We start from the raw sequence: 18479 nt of genomic DNA, 5'->3' as shown, positions 1-18479 counted from the left end.
TATACATATATTTGGTTATTTCCTAAGAGAAAAACAGTATCCATTAATACTTTTTTGCACTTTGTATAGAACAAATTAGATATAATTTTAGATATCATTATGTTTGTCCTCATCTTCTACCTATACATTTCAATCTGTTAAGAATGTTAATCAATAAGACATGCCACTATAGATAAGAATAAATAATAGTGCATTATGGGTGAGACAATGACAAAATTCTGAATTGTAATGGGATGAAAAGGAGACTCATAGATACCACTGAAATAAAAATCCATTCTCAATTAACAGCCTCGCACTTACTCTGACGTTTAATGTTGCAGATATTTGTCAGTATGAAAAGCAAATGTAATAACATCAAGGTACAAACACTTTCACTGTTTGTTTTACATATATGCTCCTCACTAGTAAATAAACAAAAATGCGAGCAACACTAGAATCTGAAGTAAATTGAAAACACTGTTATCAACCTGAAGTTATGCTAGGGCCAATGATATTTACTTCCTCCATAACAAAAATGTATATTTTTATTTAAAACAACTCTCAAACAGAATTTTTTTTCTTGCAAGAGGAAGATCTATAAAATATGCAGAAGATAAGTTCAATTGACAACATAAAATATCAGACCTCTTTCCTATTATATGTTATCTTCTTATTATATGTTATCTAAGAGTATGCAGAGTTGCTCTCTATATGATGACAATCGGTCCATAAACAACGATATCTTGCAACATTACATTAACCTCATTTGGACTAGAATATACTGTATTTTTCCGACTACAAGACAATACTTTTTTCTAAAATCCTTATGCTAAAAATTGAAGGGCGTCTTATTCAAGGAAGTAAGCTGAGGAGAGAACCGCACCTGCAAACAGGCTTCCTCCTATTGCTAGCCTCCAATCACGAGTGAAATAGCTTGTCTCTGCAAACAGGCTTCCTCCAATCACGAGCCTCCAATCACGAGTGAAACTGCCCATACCGTCTCTGCAAACAGACTTCCTCCAATCACGAGCCTTATGTAACTGATGTCAGCTGATGCTGAACAAACCAATTGGAGGAAGTCTGTTTGCAGAGACAAGCTATTGGCAGTTTCACTTGTGACTGAATGTAATCAGTTATGCAAAAGAGCATGGAAATAGAGCTGCAGAGAGACGGTTTGGACCTCCTCCCACCAAGTGTATCAGGTCAATGTTACCTAATTACTAAATAAAAATGTGTTCTGGACCATCTTTAAAATATTGATTTCTTAATTTTGGGTTGGAAAAGTGGGGGTTGTCTTGTACATGGGGGCGTCTTATTGATGGAAAAAGATGGTAGGTGCTTCTCCTACCAAAATGGCAAGAAGATGAATCTTTATCTGACAAATAATGTTAATTCTTCCCACCAGGTTTTCATGTGGAATGCACACACAAATACCAGAAGTAATTTATCAAATGCTGCAGTAAAAATCCTGAAAACAATGGACTGAAATCTGAAGCACATACAGAAACAATGTATGTATAGCACAAGTTCAAATCATTTCAAATAGCTCATCAGTATGTTTACTGTGTGTAACCTGCTAGTAGCACCACAGAAATGTTTACAATATTTCAAAACAGATCAAGCTACTATCCAATGCACATACATATTTGAGAATAAGTTCGACTAAAATCAGCCCAACATGCACAGAATTGCATTCTATAGAAGAGTCTGTTTGGATGAGATAAGGTCTATTTAGTTCAGTATCCTGTTCCTTACACTGGCCAATCGATTATGAGGAGCCCACATCTAAACAACAGCGATGTGCTCCTACTGTACCCCTACCATTTGTATTTTGAGATACAGTAACTTGGAAGGCATCATGATTATGAACAGGATTATACTGTTCTTTTATGAGTCTTTTAAAATTTAAAAATTTAATAGGATGGCAGAATATTTACTCCAAATAGTTCTCCAGGACCCGGCAGAACAAACTATAGCTCCATCTAAATTACCACTTACTTTGTTAACTGCCCTTTATTTTTGTTGTTGTCAACTCCATTGTATGTTACAGCTGCCAATTTTCTGCTTCTGTAATTCTCATAATGGACATTATTAGTGACATCTTTCAGGTCTTGCATGTGAGTTCTAGGGAAGGAAACCAAAAACTTGTCAGCAACTTATTTCCTGAATAGTATCCTATAAATGCTATATATAAGCAATAGTGTTAAATTTTGCTTTCACAGAGTGTGGAAATGGTTTTCAAAAGTTTGTTTGAAAACTGAAATGTTATGGTTAATGCAAATTAGTTCAGGGTTGGAAAATTCTACAACTGTACCTTCAAATGGTAGAATATTGTATTATTCCGTGATGCATTTAATATCAATTTTATTTCAAATTATATCTAACAAACTATTTCCCAAATTTACTACATGAAATGGGCAAATAAACCCTGTTTTCACATGGGATGTCAAGTTTTTCTTCTCTTTTTCTCTCATTCTCTTTTTGTACTTGTGCCATCACACAATGGCACCCTTCACTGAAAATACCGTCAAGCCCTCTTTTACTCCAAGTTCCTCTTATTGCAAATATAGGAACGGTCCAATATATGGAAAATTTGGAAATGTATTGCCAATATTAATGTTAAAAACTACTTGCTTACCTTATCAACATGTTCCTTAGAATTGTGAAGTCACAGTGTTCACCATTTTCAACTGCAGGAGAAAAATGCTTATTTTTAACAGACTTCAATCAGAACCAGATGGGCAAACCTGAAAATTAATCCCTCTATTTACCATTAGTAAAATTTCCCTTGACTCTTGGTAGCTCCAAGGACATACCGGTATATTTTTATTGCAACAATATTGAAGTGTTTTGTCACTGCCTTCTTCCAGGATGTTTTTATAACTTCCCACTCTAGCATATAGTTCTGTGTTTTCCTGTGGACTCCCCATTCAAGCATTAACCAGGCCCAACTCTGCTTAGCTTGTTTGAGATCAATAATATCAACTAAATGCTGCCACCAGCAAAAGTAAAAACAAACTTAATACATTTTATGTTGCATTATTAAGATGTCATTATAAATATCCAAATATGCAAAATAAATACAAGAAATTGATAAACTGCAAAAAAAACCAACATGAAAGTTGGCTGCAGTTTAAGAAATATGCAATAGAATTATGCTGTGCTTCTGATTCAAAAGCAAAAAGATGCTTTGGAGTGCACAGGAATTCACACATAGCCACTTCTGTCTGCAATTAATGTGTTTTCCTAGCTTGTGCTGGGAAAAGATATACCTGCTTTTCGCAGAAAGGTGCTGTGTGTATTCCTTCTCATGACTTGAAGCACTTTCTTGCCTACAAATTCAAAGAGCTTCAGAACCCTCTGATATAATAAATAAACGCATGAAACAAGCTGTTGCAACACTCTTCAAAATTCAGGGTTTTTTCCCCTTCCATTTGTCTCTTCTGGGAGATGGGCACATTTATGCCCAAATCAAATTATTTTAAGGTTTTTCTCCACTGAAGTGTATGGACACCTCTGATATTCTGCCTAACACATCACGGATAAGCCCATCCATGGATAAGCTGATCCTTGAAATTTTAACCAAAATACCATGAAAAATGTGCTATCTGCGGATAAGACAACCCTCGAAGTTTTCATGGATTTTAATTTTCACAATCAGCTTAACTATAATTTCATTAAGGCTTGATTATCATTTTTCCTACATTACAAAAGAAGTAATAATTGCATTACAATTCTGAACTCAATATTTAGCATTCAGTAATGAGAATAAAACTGCATTTCAGTCTAAGAAATCTTTTTTTTTCTGTCATGAGACATACTGCTACTGTCTATTCTATTGAGATTATTTCTCAGTGTTGTTTGCAAGCAACTGTATGATAAGTTAGGTAAAAAGAAGTATATAATTTTAAGTGTTTATGTCCAATTATGTATATAGTACAATATTAGCCATGCACACAAAAAATGGTTGGTTTAACAGAAAGGTAAAAAAATATAAGGAACACATAGAAAGGTACCACAGGGAAAGCAGTACAGCTAAATAAATCTTCCGCAATGGTAATTATACATTTATTTTTCAACCTGATGATGCATGAGAAGAAAATTGATTACTGTATAAGAACGTGGTATCACAGCCCTCTAAACTGTTAATCATGACCAGGCTGAAAAGTTATGATAGAGGAGTTTTAAAATAATTCAAACATCCATAATATCTCTCTCTCTTCAATTAGTATCTCAGGAAACTCTCAATTTATATAAATGTGAGTCTTACAAATAACTTTGTTATAGTACTGGTAAAAAGATACAAAGTATAATCTGGGGTAGGTAATAATGTACTGTCATGTGGAGGGGGGAGGGGAAGCAGGAAGCCTTTACCTCTTTCTTCCTTTACTGAAACTGTAATAATGCTATAAAGATATAGCTTATTGCCCAATTATGCACATTATACATTCTATCCACTTACCTTCTGCAACGCCCCAAGGATACTGTCTTCCCCTAACTCTCTTGCCATTGACTTCAATAATAGTATTGCTACCTACTACAGCAAGAGGTAAACGGTCCTACAAAAGAAACAGAATATTTTTTCCTAAAATAACTTACTGACAGGTTGGATATGAAGTAAAACATTTTTTGTACTGCTGAGACCACAATAAAATGACTGACAAAGGATTTTTTTTTTAAAAAAGGCTTATACAAGAGGGACTATAGCTCTAAAGCAGAACATTATCTGATACTAGAGCTAAGAAAATTTTCTGTTCAAAACTGGTCATGCACTGATGGGATTGAAGGTTATATGTTCACTTTCTTTGTTTAATTTCTAGGGTTTCCTAAATCATCACACAATGATTTTTCAATGACACTCCTCAGGACAACAGTATTGAAATAATTTTACAACCAGTATACTTCATGAAAAATCAGACACATCCATTTAGAACCAAGTAATAAAATGAGTGCACAGACGGATGAATGAATGAGAAATTGCAAGAATAAAAAATGAATAACTTTCTGAGAAGCTGATTTATCATCATCCCACTGCATGACAGTGCAGCAAAACTATCACAAGAGGGCACTATAGCCTCTCATTTTAAAATCTTAAATATTAACAATCAGAAGTATCATTACAAAAGATCCATCAGTTTGAGAATATGAAATTTCTTTTCCTTGCTTCAACTAGTCATTGTTAAGATTAAGTACACTTTGCCTAGGTCTTGATGACATATGTAGGTATGGTAAATCAAAAACAAAAATAAAACATCCAATTGTGTCTTGTAACTTATAACAAGGAAGAGAGTTATTGGGGTAAGGGTCACCATTATTTTCTTTTGTAGCATTATATTTCTCATAATGCTAAACCAGTAATAAAGGAAAACATTCAAAACCAGCCACTAAAATAAAGACTTAGAGCAAACACATTTCTTTTAACCTCTAAAATTATTTTAGTGGCCTTTTTTGAGGTATTAAATAACAATCAATTAGAATGTTCCCTAATAATTTGGTACTATTATGATATGTGCATAAGTGTTTAAAAGTTCATGTATACTAGGACTTCTTAGTAATTTGACTGAAGCCAAGAGAGATCTCTGACAGGCATCGTTCTATCCATTAAAATAAAGCCCATTTGCACCAGATTTTGTGCACACGAAACTGTAAATATTTTGCTTCAGTATGTTTTTGTACCTTTATCTTTTTAACCAGCTTATTTTCTTCTTCATCATCTGTTTCTGGGAATTCATATATTTTAATTTTGTGCTCTTGAATTTCTTTCATTATCTGAAAATAAACATAATTGTTAATAGCAACTGCAACAAGTGTTGAATATGCTAATAGATGCTGTATGAATTTTGTTTTTATATATTAAGGTTGAACACCACAAATGTATGTCGGAAGAGGGATACAAATTTCATAATTACAATGTCTTTTGAAATCCAGCTTCCATGTTTGTCATTTTTCAGATGAAGCTGTACTATCCTCTTTACCTTTTTCTAGAGTCATCCCACTCTCACTCATCCCAATTCACACTGTATAGCAATAAGCCGCTCTGACATACTACTATACTACACGATCCATATAAAAGGATCATTGAAGAACTTAATATTCTTCTCATGGGTTAGGGATAGACTGCAAACATCCCAACGAAGAAAGACTGATTATGTCTTTCACAATTGTTTCAAAACTTATGCAACAATTCTGCTCACATTTGTAATTCTTAAAGTTATTTTCAGTACTTTCCTTATGTCTCAAAACTACTAGACGTACATCCATTTTTCATTCAGAAAACTGCATTTCATCAAATTATGTTTAAGCTTCCAACCTGTCTGACAGATAAGCGTGTTAATGAATACAGAAACCTCAATCAAATGCGCTGTATTATTTTTCAAACCACAAATATACCACCTCCTTTAACAAATAAACATTATAACAGTAATTAAGTATTACTGAAAACATGCTGACTAATCTCTAGCTTTAACATTTTTATACAAATGTGGCAAATTTTCAAACAAATTTAGATTGGTAATGGGGCATTTATTGCACTTGGTAATTAAGCATTCCTCTTTATATTTGTATAAAAAGAATAATTTAACTGGTGACCTAACATCAGTAGAGAGTTTCCTTATCAGAGCTGTATGACATCGTTCATGTTTTGCCTTCAGGGAAGAAATTAGCTATCCATCATCCAAACTAAATATGCTTAGATACTATAGATTATTTTGAGGGTTAAATCTGAAAGTTATATTTAGAACTTCTATCTTCGCTATAGAAGGTAAAGGACTGACATCTGAGTCATACTGATTTTCTCATGAAGGGAATAAGAACAAATAAAGCAAATCAGAACAACTAAAAGTAACAATGATAACAAGAGAAAATATTCTAGGACATCCTGAAAGAGTACAATATAATAATTCATATACACAGAATTTCTCTTGCTGTTTTTCATTATTTTCTTTATTGTTTTTACTTAATCCAAGCCACCCAGAATCATTCTGGAATCAGGTGGCCTAAATCTCATAAACAAACAAATCAACAATCATGAGATCCTGAGGGCATTCAGTAAAAAATTGAAATATGTATTTGCCAGTCTGACAAAGCTCCTCATCAAAGATTCCTGAATAAATTTAGTGACTATGGGATAAGAGTACCTAACCTTTATGGGTTGCTAATTCGTAAGTAACAGAAAGCAAAGAATAGGACTAAATGGGAATTTTCTCAATTAAAAGAAGTCAGAAGTAGAGCCCTTTGGGTATCTCTGTCAGGGCCAGTGCTTTTAACTTCCTCATAAATAATATTAACAGGTAAACAGTAAACTGGCAAAGTTGTGGATGATACTAAAATAATCAGAATGGTAAAAGTCAAAAGCAACTAAGAAGGATTTAAGATCTCTTTAAACTGGGTGACTAGTCAAATGCAAATGCACACCAAGTCATGATGGGGCAAAAAAATCCTAACTTCATATACACACTGATGGAGTCTGAGTTGTCTGTAACTAACAAAGATATTGGGGCCAGAGTGGGTATCACAATGAAGATGCCAACTGAGTGGGCAGCAAAAAAGGTAAATTCCATGCAAGAAATCAGTGGGAAAGGGATTGAAAATAAAAATGCCAACATTTTAATACATTCATGCGAATCTACACATATTTGGAATACATTGTACAATTCTAATTGCCATACTCAAAATTTGGATACAAGAGAGCTAGAGAAAGTGCAGAAGAGGGCAAGTAAAATGATCTGGGGTTTGAACATCTTCCACATGAGAAAAGGCTAGGATGCTTGGGACTTTTTCATTTGGGAAAAAGGTGCCTGAAGAAAGACATTACTGAATTATAAAATAAGGCATATAATGAAATATAAGTACCAGGGGCCATCCAATGAAGCTGACTGAAAGCATTTCTTCACACAGTACATGATTCTTCTGAGGAATTCATTACCATAAGATGTGATGATGGCTACTAATTTGGATAGCCTTAAAAGAGGACTGGATAAATTTGTGGAAAACAGGCTTATCAAGGGTTATTAATCTTGAAGACTCAATGTTAATTCCAGATAGGGAATATCATGTCTCTAAATATGAATTCCAAGGGAACAGAAATGGGAAAAGACTATATCTCCATCTCCTCCTTGTGACCACTCTGGAATCATCTGTTTGGCCACTCTAAACAAATGCTGGATTAAGATGGGCTCTGGCTGCATCTGGCAGTGTTGTTCTTATGTATGTTCTTATGAACCTAAGGAGAGATTTATAGTTATACAGAAACAAAAATATGATTTAATATTAGAAATTTACCTGTTTTTTAAACTGTTGGCATTCTTCAGGTGTGAGTGTGTCAGCCTTGGCAATAAGTGGAATTATGTTCACTTTCTCATGCAGGCGTTTCATAAACTCGATATCCAAAGGCTTAAGCCTAAAATAAATAAATGTATGTATGTATGTGATTTTACAAATTTGGCTTCCAAATAAATGCAGTCAAAATGTGAGCCATATACGGTACTGAAAGTAAAATAATGTCTTCTGAACATAATCATTGCAAAAATGTATATAATGAAACCTCTACACTAAAAGGCTATGTGTGCTTCTGAAAATGGTTCAGAGGAACTATTTCAAAACTCACACAAGCACAGTACCTTTCTACTGCTAAAGTAGCTTCTTCAAGCTTGCAGCTCTATTTAACAGTTATGCTTGTTAGAGAAGAAGAAACCAAGTCACTTTTCAAACATTATTCCTATTATCCTCTGAGAGTTACGACAATATTTACTATTGATTTCAAAAACAAAGAGCTATATAGAAATTAGTGGTACCACAAATTCTTGTTCTGTATAATATGTTGCAATCAGAACAATTAAAAGAAAAAATTCCCTGCAAATAGACTAAGATCAAGCACTAGGATGCTGAAATACTAACACTCTGCAACACATCTGCATTTACATTGTGCTGTTCACAATATGTAATTTAGATACAGGCAAGATTTATAAACATTTGATAAAAAACATTTCAAAGCATTGGCACAAGTTGATTGAATCTATTAAATAACCTATTAAAAAGAAGAAATGTCAACATGCCTTTTAACTAATCATTCTTTATTGTGATACTCTAAACAAAACATGCAAAACTGTACTCTCAAGTCAATCAATCAGAAAAAATCCAGAGAACAAAGCCATTAATAACATTTAATCCCAAATCTTGCTCTTCTGGATTTTGTACAAAACATTTTTGCTAATATTAGAGAAGGGAAATCATTCAAATTAGAATTCAATTCCTTATAATTCCTATGACCAGACATATCTAACAGTGTAGTTTAAATGCTTCTGACTGGAGAAATTGCAAGGCAGGAGAAAAAACATTCATCTTTAATACTGACCCATGTCCTGAAGGAGCAATGAAATATAAGCAACACTGGACCCTGTTATCTGGCATCTGTCGTCTGTTCACACGTGATTCTGCATTGAGATAGTCTTCAAATTTACTGTCAATGTAATCAATAACTGGCTGCCAGCTACAATGTACAAACAAATTTTTTAAAAAGCAGCAGATTAACTTGGAACGTTTACCATATCAGTGCAAGTTGTACACCATAATATTAAATATGACATGTAAATATCACTGAAATAATTTTCATAAGGAAATTTATTTAGGTTACAATGAGAGAAAAGGCATGCCCATTCTTATAGATGGAACAAGGGCAACAAGCAGAAGAAGGTGCAGTAGTAAAAGGAGGGGTCACAGAAATGCTGTAAAGGGACACAAAATATACTTCCCAAAGCCACTTGGCAAATAATCGAAGTTCATTTATTGTCAACTATCTACAATAACTAACAGACTGAATATTTATTCACTACATTAGTGTTAAAATAAAAAGTCATATTCTTGACATCAGGAAATTTATTTCACAGTACCAATACTACTGAGGCTTTTCTCAGTAACAACCAATGTTTATCTCAGAGCTAATCACAGATAAGCTGGAATATTTGATAACTAAATTTGGAAAACTGTATTTTTATTTCATTTCTGGCCAAGAGAATAGTAGTAAAAGTGTCAGGCAAAGAAAAAACTGATTCTACTTTAAATACATGCAGGTGTTTCAAGATAATAGCCATTACTGAATAATATTAGAATGTACCTACCAATTGCTATTATCCACTGCATCACCAAATCCTGGTGTATCAACTATTGTTAGTAGCAACTGAACACCACCTTCTTTAATTAGAACCTTAGACTGTTCAACCTGCAAATTAAAAAAAAGAAAAGAAATAGTGCATATACTTAAAATATGAAAGCGATGCTTCGCTAAATAAAAAAAACTGTGAACATAATAATTATTAGAAATTAAAAAAATATATTACAACTGCTCCTAAAAATGTTGTTCGAAAATATGGTCATAAATGAAGTTTATTGGTTTGGTTCCCAAACTGCTCTTCTATATATGGAAAGATTCTTTTGGTTCAGAGAAGCAGCTTTGATTCAGTGGAGGAAGCACTGGCCAAAACCATCTTCCCAACCCTTCAGGAGGGGCTGGTTGTGAAAGAGCATGCATGAAGAAACAGAAGAAAAATGCTTTTTGTTTTCTGCTAGAAAAAGCATCCTACATGTAGAGTTCTGATCACATCAATTGAGAATCTAAGTCATATTATTGTATACATGCATCTTTCTCTATTTGCTCAATTTGTTTTTGCCAACTCTAGGGAAAATGTTTTAAGATTTAGACAAAACATTACATGGCTTAACAGCACAAACCAAAAATGAAGGTAGGTTTTCAATGTCTCTGCTTAACACATTGTCTCTTAACCCATTATCCTTCCTTTTTTCCCTTTCATTCTCACATTAGAAATGTTACTCCCAAATTCCTGGAGGACAGTCAGAAGTTAGTTATTTGGGAAAGTTTCAAATTAAGTACCTCCTTAGTGGATCTGAGGACATGCTTTAAGTTCTGGAAAGCATATTTTTAAAAATCTAATATATTAAAAATGTATGTACAAACTTTTATGTGCATAGAACAGTTATGGGTGATCAGTATCCAGATCAAAACCCATGTATTCTAGGCAGAAGTGTTGGAGTGGAGGAAAGAGTCATTAACTGGTGATGACATACAGAGGCTAAGGGGAGGTAAAGGAAGATGCTAGGAAGATAGGGTGAAGGGGAAGGTGGGATGGTTGGATATGCTCAGCTTGAAGCTGAGAATTTCAGTGTGATAGTGGCTATGCCAAAGTAATGAAAGAATGGCACCAGTTGGTTGGATAAAACGTGCTTAAAACCAAACTAGTCATTATTGCAAATGGTGTTGGCTTCAAATGCAGCAAATCCATTTGCAAATCCAGTATTATAATTTAAACCTCTAAATGCTCTGAATATATTTAGTAAATATCTTCACATAGCAAATACATAGTGAATATTATCAATATCTAAATTTGTTATTTCAGAATTAACTTCAGATAAGAGACTAGAGGTATATACTAGTTGGATACAAAGTGGGCAAAGGTGCTTCAGCATGGGCACCCTTATTGCACTTGCTGGCGACTCTGCACAAAAGACCAGGAAAATACATGGCTGTTTTAAGGAACCATTCCTATGCCAGATCCAAAGCACATGTGCTTGCTTCAGATCTGAATACAGCATGCATCTAAGAGAGACCTTGCAAATATGATAATTCAAGTCACCAAGTTAACATTATTTACTTGATTTAAAAGCCACCCTTCAGTTAAAAATTAATACACAAAATAACTTAACATTTAATACACTCCCCCAGAAAAAAATTCAAATATTAAGAACAAGTAAATAAAATATAAGTAACAGAAGATATTGTAGAGCTAGCAAAGGTGCAAAAAAAAAGGTGCAAAAAAGTAATCAAGCGACTGAAGCAACTCTATTTACAAGATTAGAATGTTGTGGGAGACTTCAAATTAGAGTAAGAACATAAAGGAGGGGGGGAATGACTGAGGTATAAAAGTATGCATTGCATGGGGAAAATGAAAAGGGATATATTTTTCTTCTTCTCTCATAAAAATAGGACCCAGAATTATCCAATCAAACTTAGGATGGAAAATTCAGCACAAATAAAAGGATGCACTCTTTCACACAATACAATTAAATTATTAAATTGAATGGCCATTGTAAATTTAAAAAGCTCTAAAACAGTTTAGACCAACTCATGAAGACTAGCAATTGATTGCTAGCAATGACAGCTGTATATTAATTCAGTAACAGAAGGAGTATTTACAGAGAGATACCTAGCTCTATTATTATGAACACAGAATCCAGGACTAGATAGTCCTTTGGTTTGATCCAGCATGTGTGTTCATATTTACCTATGTTCCCATATTTACATATCCAGATTCCTAAGATCATCACTGAAGGCCTTCTTCAAGTATCCCAGCAAGGTTAAGCCATCAGTATTACCTAATATTCCCTAAATCCCAATACCCCAAAAGGATCTAATTTTTTCAGCCCTCTCTACCTCCCCTCCAGGTTCACTCAGCCTAATAAGATAACACTTTGTTTGAAAATTATGACTATCCATTGATCAATACAATACATTGTAGATGCTCTATCTGGGTGTTCTTTTCAACAACTAGATGTAACAATGTTCCTTTCCAAGACTGATTGTGTATCTGCTCTGATATTTCAACGGAAGAAGTTACTCATATACTTCAGGATTACGCTATCTATCATCCCTGGTGAGTGGAACTGATAACCCCTGTAATTGTAAAATATTCAAGCTGGAGTCAACACAAAACAGTGAGCTTTTTACTAAGCTCAGTGAAGTTTCCAAGAAAGTGGCTAAATTTTTTATTATAGATATTGCTATAAGTTGCCATTGGACTTAATTGGAATTGCTTTACCATACAATTTGTGATGAGCCAGTTTGGTGTAGACGATAAAGTCCCAGACTAAATACTGGGAGACCATGAGTTCTAGTCCCACTTTAGACCCAAAGCCAGCTGGATAACTTTGGGTCATGAAGGAGACCATGTCAAAACACTTCAGAAAATGTTGCCAGGAAAGCTGTAGGGACTTGACCAAGCAGTCACCAGGAGTCAAGCCTGACTTGACTAGAAGCCACAAACAAAATTGTAATCATTTTCTTCATTGTATTCAATTCCCATCCTCATCCTTTCTCTTCTTATATTAGCGAGTGTTTTTATTTTGTATTATATCACTTACCTAGACATTTTGACCTTTTATTTTAAGCTATTGGCCTTTGGCTTTAATAAAGATGTTGATGATGATGATGAATTTCTTCTATAACTAGTACTTATAATTTACGGCCTCTACAACTTAGCTTCAAGACCATATGCTCTGAATATATTTAGTAAATATCATCACACAATATACAGTATAAAGTTGAAGCTAGACTTCACTGCATGTACATTCTGTCTGGTCTATTTGTGTAACCATACATGGTCAAATTCTCATAATGTACTACTATCTGGAAGACAGCCAGAGAACTATTGTAAATAGCATCAATCCCTATTACAAGTTCAAATGAATCCTATTTAGTTTTAGAACTAGTCCATGGGGATTCAGGAAAAATAAATTAGCTCCAATCTTGGAATTTAAAACTTTTCACAGTAAGTCCATTCCAAAGGGTTATTTTCCCATGCATTCTTATTTAAATAGATCACATGGATCAAATTCACAGACTAAGCCAGATTTGTAAAATTAAAGTTTTGTTATCCTTTAGAAGCTGTCTGTTTGATATAGTTCATGAATGGCTCTCTTCTATTTCTATTTCACAAGAAACAGAAATATTTAAAATGATTTAATTTCAGCCCCCCCAGCCATAACATTTAAAAGTATAAAAGCATGAATCCTCCCATACATAAACATCTAAGCATCCCAACTATGAGCAAGATAATTAAACATTACATTTATAGCATAGAATTCTAAAATCCTTATAGAGCTGAAAGCTACATAGAATTACAAGGTAATTATTATTAAATTAAATATGGTGATGTATTAATATCAATAAATAAGCTATGTGTTATCATAAAAAGCAATGATAAAATATTATTTCATGCTAGCTATAAAGAAACTGAAAATAGCAGAATACTATTCTATGCAAACAGGTAACCAGTAGCCTCCAGTTTAAGAATGAGTTCGGTTCCCAAGGTCTTTCCTTAAGTCGAATTTACATGTAAACTGGAACAGCATTATTGTATAATACTGTATAAGTAGTATTGTGTAATGAACTTGAAGCATTGTGTATCTAACTCAAATTTTGCTACAATAGGCTCCGTTCTTAACTATGGGTTGCCCAAGCTGGGCGTTCTTAACCCAGGAACTACCTGTATAACAATAAGATTTAAACAAGATTAGTAGACTAAATGCAAGAGACAGCAATTTTTGCTCAGTCATTTCTGACTTTTGGTAATCTGACAGACATTTCATCAGGATTGTCTGTCAGTAACTGCTTCTTTGAATTCTTTTAAGTTCATGCTTATGTCATCAGTGATACCAAGGCACCTTGTCTTCTGTCAGTCTCTTTTTTCATTAGCTTCCATTTTTCCATGCATTAGGTTTTTCTCTAACATTACATGTCTAAAATATTTAAGCATTAGCTTTATTACTAGTGCTTCCAGTGAGGAATTTGGTTTTACTTTATCTAGCATTCAATGATTTACTCGTTTTACAATCAAGAGTTTCACAATAATTTTCTCAGCACCACAATTCAAAGGCATCCATCCATCCATTCAGCCTTTCTGATGGTCCAACTTTCACAGCCATACTTTAGTTGGAAACTTTATGGCCTTAACTTTGATGTTAGCATGGTATTTCTGCAATTTATATATGTTGTCTACATATGATGTAGTCTTTCTGCCAAGCACTGATGTCACCTTTATTTCATAGCTTCAGTCCCCACCCTTGTGAATTTTTGAGCCTTGGGGTGGCTCTGCTTGTTGACATAATCTTAGATCTTTTTTAAATTTTTAGTTAAAAATATATTAAAAATATATTAACAAAACAAAACAGCAGATTGATTTTGGCACACTCTTTTTCACATTCAACAAGAAAAGTCTTCCTCACTTCAGCATATCTGAGGTCCAATTCCAGTTTCTATTTCTTTTTAGTACAGCATTTCTCATTATATCTTCTGCACATATGTTAAATAAATACAGTAACAATATATTGCTCTATATTCCATTCTAACTATTGCTTCCCAGTCAACATACAAATTCTTCAACAGCAGGTGAGGTGGCCCTGTATATCTGTATTTTTAAGGGCTACTCACACTCTGTTGTGGTCTAAATAGTTAAATGCGTTAGTATAATTAATAAAGAACAAAACAGATATACCTTGGAACATGTTAGCAATGAGATTTCAAATGCCCCTACCTTTTTTGAATTTAGCTTGTACATCTGGGGATTCTCATTCCATATATTGTTGAAGTCCAGATTGCAAATTCTTGATCGCTATCTTAGTAACCTGGGGGATGCATCTGTTCAGTAGTTTGAACATCTTTAGCACTCTGTCACAGTGTGACTGGGTTCTTTTAGAACTAGAGATGTATTTTGGTTTGCAAGGATGGCAATTGATAGAGAAACAAGAGGCTGGAGGCTTTTATGCTTTTTTGCAATATACAGGGAAGCTATTTACTACAGGTATTTACAATAGATATATATAACACGACCCTGATGTCAGGTTTACTCCTACATCTCTCTCCCAGAGACTCTCCCCCTCTAGGTTTCCTGCTAACTACTTTCCTATTTCCTCCCTCTTTGCTCTGACTCCTTCCCCCATTTCTAGGCTTAACAAGAGAGAATGAAAAAAAGGGAATGTGCTGGATTTACTGCTTATGTGCTCAGTGCAGCTTGACTCCTTCTCCTGGATCTGGTCAACTGAACACCATCTCCTTCACTGAGGGAAGAACCACTCTCAGGATCTTCTGCCCAGCCCTTCCCCAGAGACCAGGGCTTTGCCAACAACAGCCATCACCCTCCTTCCTATCTTGGGCCTTATGTGAAGATGCCATCTGCAGCCAGCCATCTTTCTCCTTCCTGTCTTGGGCCTTCAGTGAAGATGTCGTCTCTTTGGGACTTCCCTTCTCCAGGGAAGCCACCCATGGACTTTTCTTCTCCGTCCCCGATCAGGAACTGACAACTGCTCCAGACACTCATGTAATTTTACTCACCAACCTTTTCTCCAACCACTCTTTTTTACAGTCTTTTTTCTCCTCTCCTCTCTGGATCACCATGATACTGACTGGTTTATACTGGATTCAGACTGAGATGATTCTATCATTTTTTGGTTTGCATCCAAGCCCTGACTTCGATACCCTTTTGTTAATAATGATGGCTACTCCTTTTCTTCTATGCTTTCTTATCTGCAATAGAAAATCTGAGGCTCCTCTCATGAGCGACACATTCTAGTCCATTTCAGTTTGTTGATTCACAGAAAGTCAATGTTCAGTCTTGAAATTTCTGATCTGATCACATCAAGTTTGCCTTGGTTTATGTTCCACATACTAATATATATCTTTGCAGCACTGAACAATATAACAATGCAATCGTGTAAATATAGGTTTTGTCAGATATTTTTAATTCTTACTAGTGATCAGTTCTATTGAATGTATAAGCTGCTGTGCAAAATGTAGCAACTATATAGGTTATAATCAGAAAAAAATAAAAACACATACATTCAATGAGTACTGCAAGGAGCCTATAAATAGTGTGGACATAAGAGAGGTTTGTATGCCTTTATAAAATAGGATATGTTTGTTATTCTCGGTGGGCACAGACTCATAGCAAAAAAATGTCCTCCAGAAAAGGAGTCCTCCAATATCTTCCATCAAGGACAGTCAAAGAAAATTAATACAACATGCCAAGGTGAAGGCCCTTCTATCCTTGAGAGTGTTTAGCTTCCTAAGATAAACTGCAGAGTTGCTAGGTACTTTTGACAACTGGTAAAATGGAGTTTAAAGGCCTACTTAAGTCAGTTAGGCAGTTTACATCTTTTGTTCGCTCTTTTAGAAGTGATTTAGCCTGCTCATAACCCAGGGAAAGTAGGTGGGAAGGAAAAACTCCTAATAATGCTAGTTTAATTGACAATCATTTCCATGAGAATTGGAATCCATCTGCTAGCACTACATGAGCTAAGCCCATTGTGAAATAAGATCATTTTAGAAGTTAAATATAGTTCTTTAATTCATGAATTGCAAAATGTTTAATTCTTCAACACATATGCACTCACTGTTTGGAAACTAACAAACCAATAATACTAAAATACAGATTTTTCTTTTCTTGTTGTAGCAAGGTTGGTCAAAACAATTAGTCTAGTATTTTAATGTTCAGATATGCTTATCTAATATACTACCTCATACATACACTGCTCTGCTACAGCAACCTCCAGATGAAATCCTGCTACTGAAAAAAAGTTCTTGAAGGATTCAGAGAATGAGCTAGGTTTTATAAAAGATAATTGAACATATGCTATTTAGGAATTGTTACAGGATTGTGGAGTCCTTGGTACTCTCTGAGTTCAGAGAACACCAAGGACTCCACAGTTCAACCCTGAACTACACATATTCTCTTCTATTGATACAGGATTCTTTGGATACAGAGTGGCCCCCACTCCCTTTTCTGCTCTATACAATTCTGAGAATACATATTTATAACTTGTAAAGTAATCCCTGTTTGTCTTCTTATTGACTATATTCTAATGCAGAATATAACATTTGTAGACAATTTGGTTCTGTTTTCTACCAAAAGCAACCAAGGTCTCCTCCAATCCCAGTCTAGGTGTTTAGGTGCATATATTATCTAAACGAATGCACGTATACTTTCGTAGCTCAAATACAAGAGAAAATCTGTATTTCAAGCACAACATTCACTAATATCATGCTTCACTATACATGGTCAAAATACCTTCTTTATCCATAAAAAATATTTTTCAAAGTATTTCGAAGATAACAGCAGAGAGAAAAACTGCACAGGACATTGATGTAGTAGGACCGATTATTAAGAATAGCCGTGTTATGGCAAGCATACTGAATGATGTGGAAAAATACCAAGCAGCAGTGTTATCTGCTTACTGTATGCATTTTAAAGGAATTCTGAGAAATGTTTACCATATCTGGTTCCAAGGACTTACCATCTTTGGTCCTGGATGGGGTAGCATTGCCCCAAATAACGCAATCCAGAGGTTCTCCTGGACTCATGACTCCTGCTCAAAGAGCAGGTGGCAGCTGTGGCCAGGAGGGCCTTTGCGCATCTGTGTTATGTGCCAGTCGTGCCGTGCCTGGACTGGGAGGCTCTGCTCTCAGTCATTCACGCTCTCATCACCTCCCGAATGGATTACTATAATGCAGTCTACATGGGGCTGCCCTAGAAGAGCATCCAGAAGTTGCAGCTGGTGCAAAATGTGGGTTTTATGGATGTTTTGTTTGTTTTTATTGATTTGTTTTGTTTTTGATGCTGTTTTACTGCCCAAAGACACTTAGGTGAGATAAGAGCTATACAAATTGAATAAATAACTAAACTGAATATATAAATAGTAAGGCACAAGAATGGTAAACA

General features: G+C 34.7%; 1 protein-coding gene across 2 annotated transcripts in view; it reads right to left on the bottom strand.

Moving 5' to 3' along the window:
• Positions 1 to 18479, bottom strand: part of SEPTIN7 (septin 7) — a 48389-nt gene that overhangs the window by 16151 nt on the left and 13759 nt on the right. For both annotated transcript variants that reach the window (XM_007439587.4, XM_088149976.1), the window contains exons 3-9: positions 10095 to 10195; positions 9332 to 9466; positions 8260 to 8377; positions 5656 to 5748; positions 4442 to 4538; positions 2618 to 2669; positions 1978 to 2103 (exon numbers count right to left, since the gene is read on the bottom strand). In XM_007439587.4, coding sequence (XP_007439649.3) covers positions 1978 to 2103; positions 2618 to 2669; positions 4442 to 4538; positions 5656 to 5748; positions 8260 to 8377; positions 9332 to 9466; positions 10095 to 10195 — 722 coding nt within the window. The remainder of the gene's footprint in view (positions 1 to 1977; positions 2104 to 2617; positions 2670 to 4441; positions 4539 to 5655; positions 5749 to 8259; positions 8378 to 9331; positions 9467 to 10094; positions 10196 to 18479) is intronic.

This window comes from Python bivittatus, unplaced genomic scaffold (assembly GCF_059951505.1).
Source record: "Python bivittatus isolate LINGU-HERP-01145 unplaced genomic scaffold, Pbiv_v1 ctg000610_np1212, whole genome shotgun sequence".
Classification (NCBI taxonomy): domain Eukaryota; kingdom Metazoa; phylum Chordata; class Lepidosauria; order Squamata; family Pythonidae; genus Python; species Python bivittatus.
Note: the sequence above shows the minus strand (reverse complement) of the source record. Positions and strands in the feature narration are given on the sequence as shown.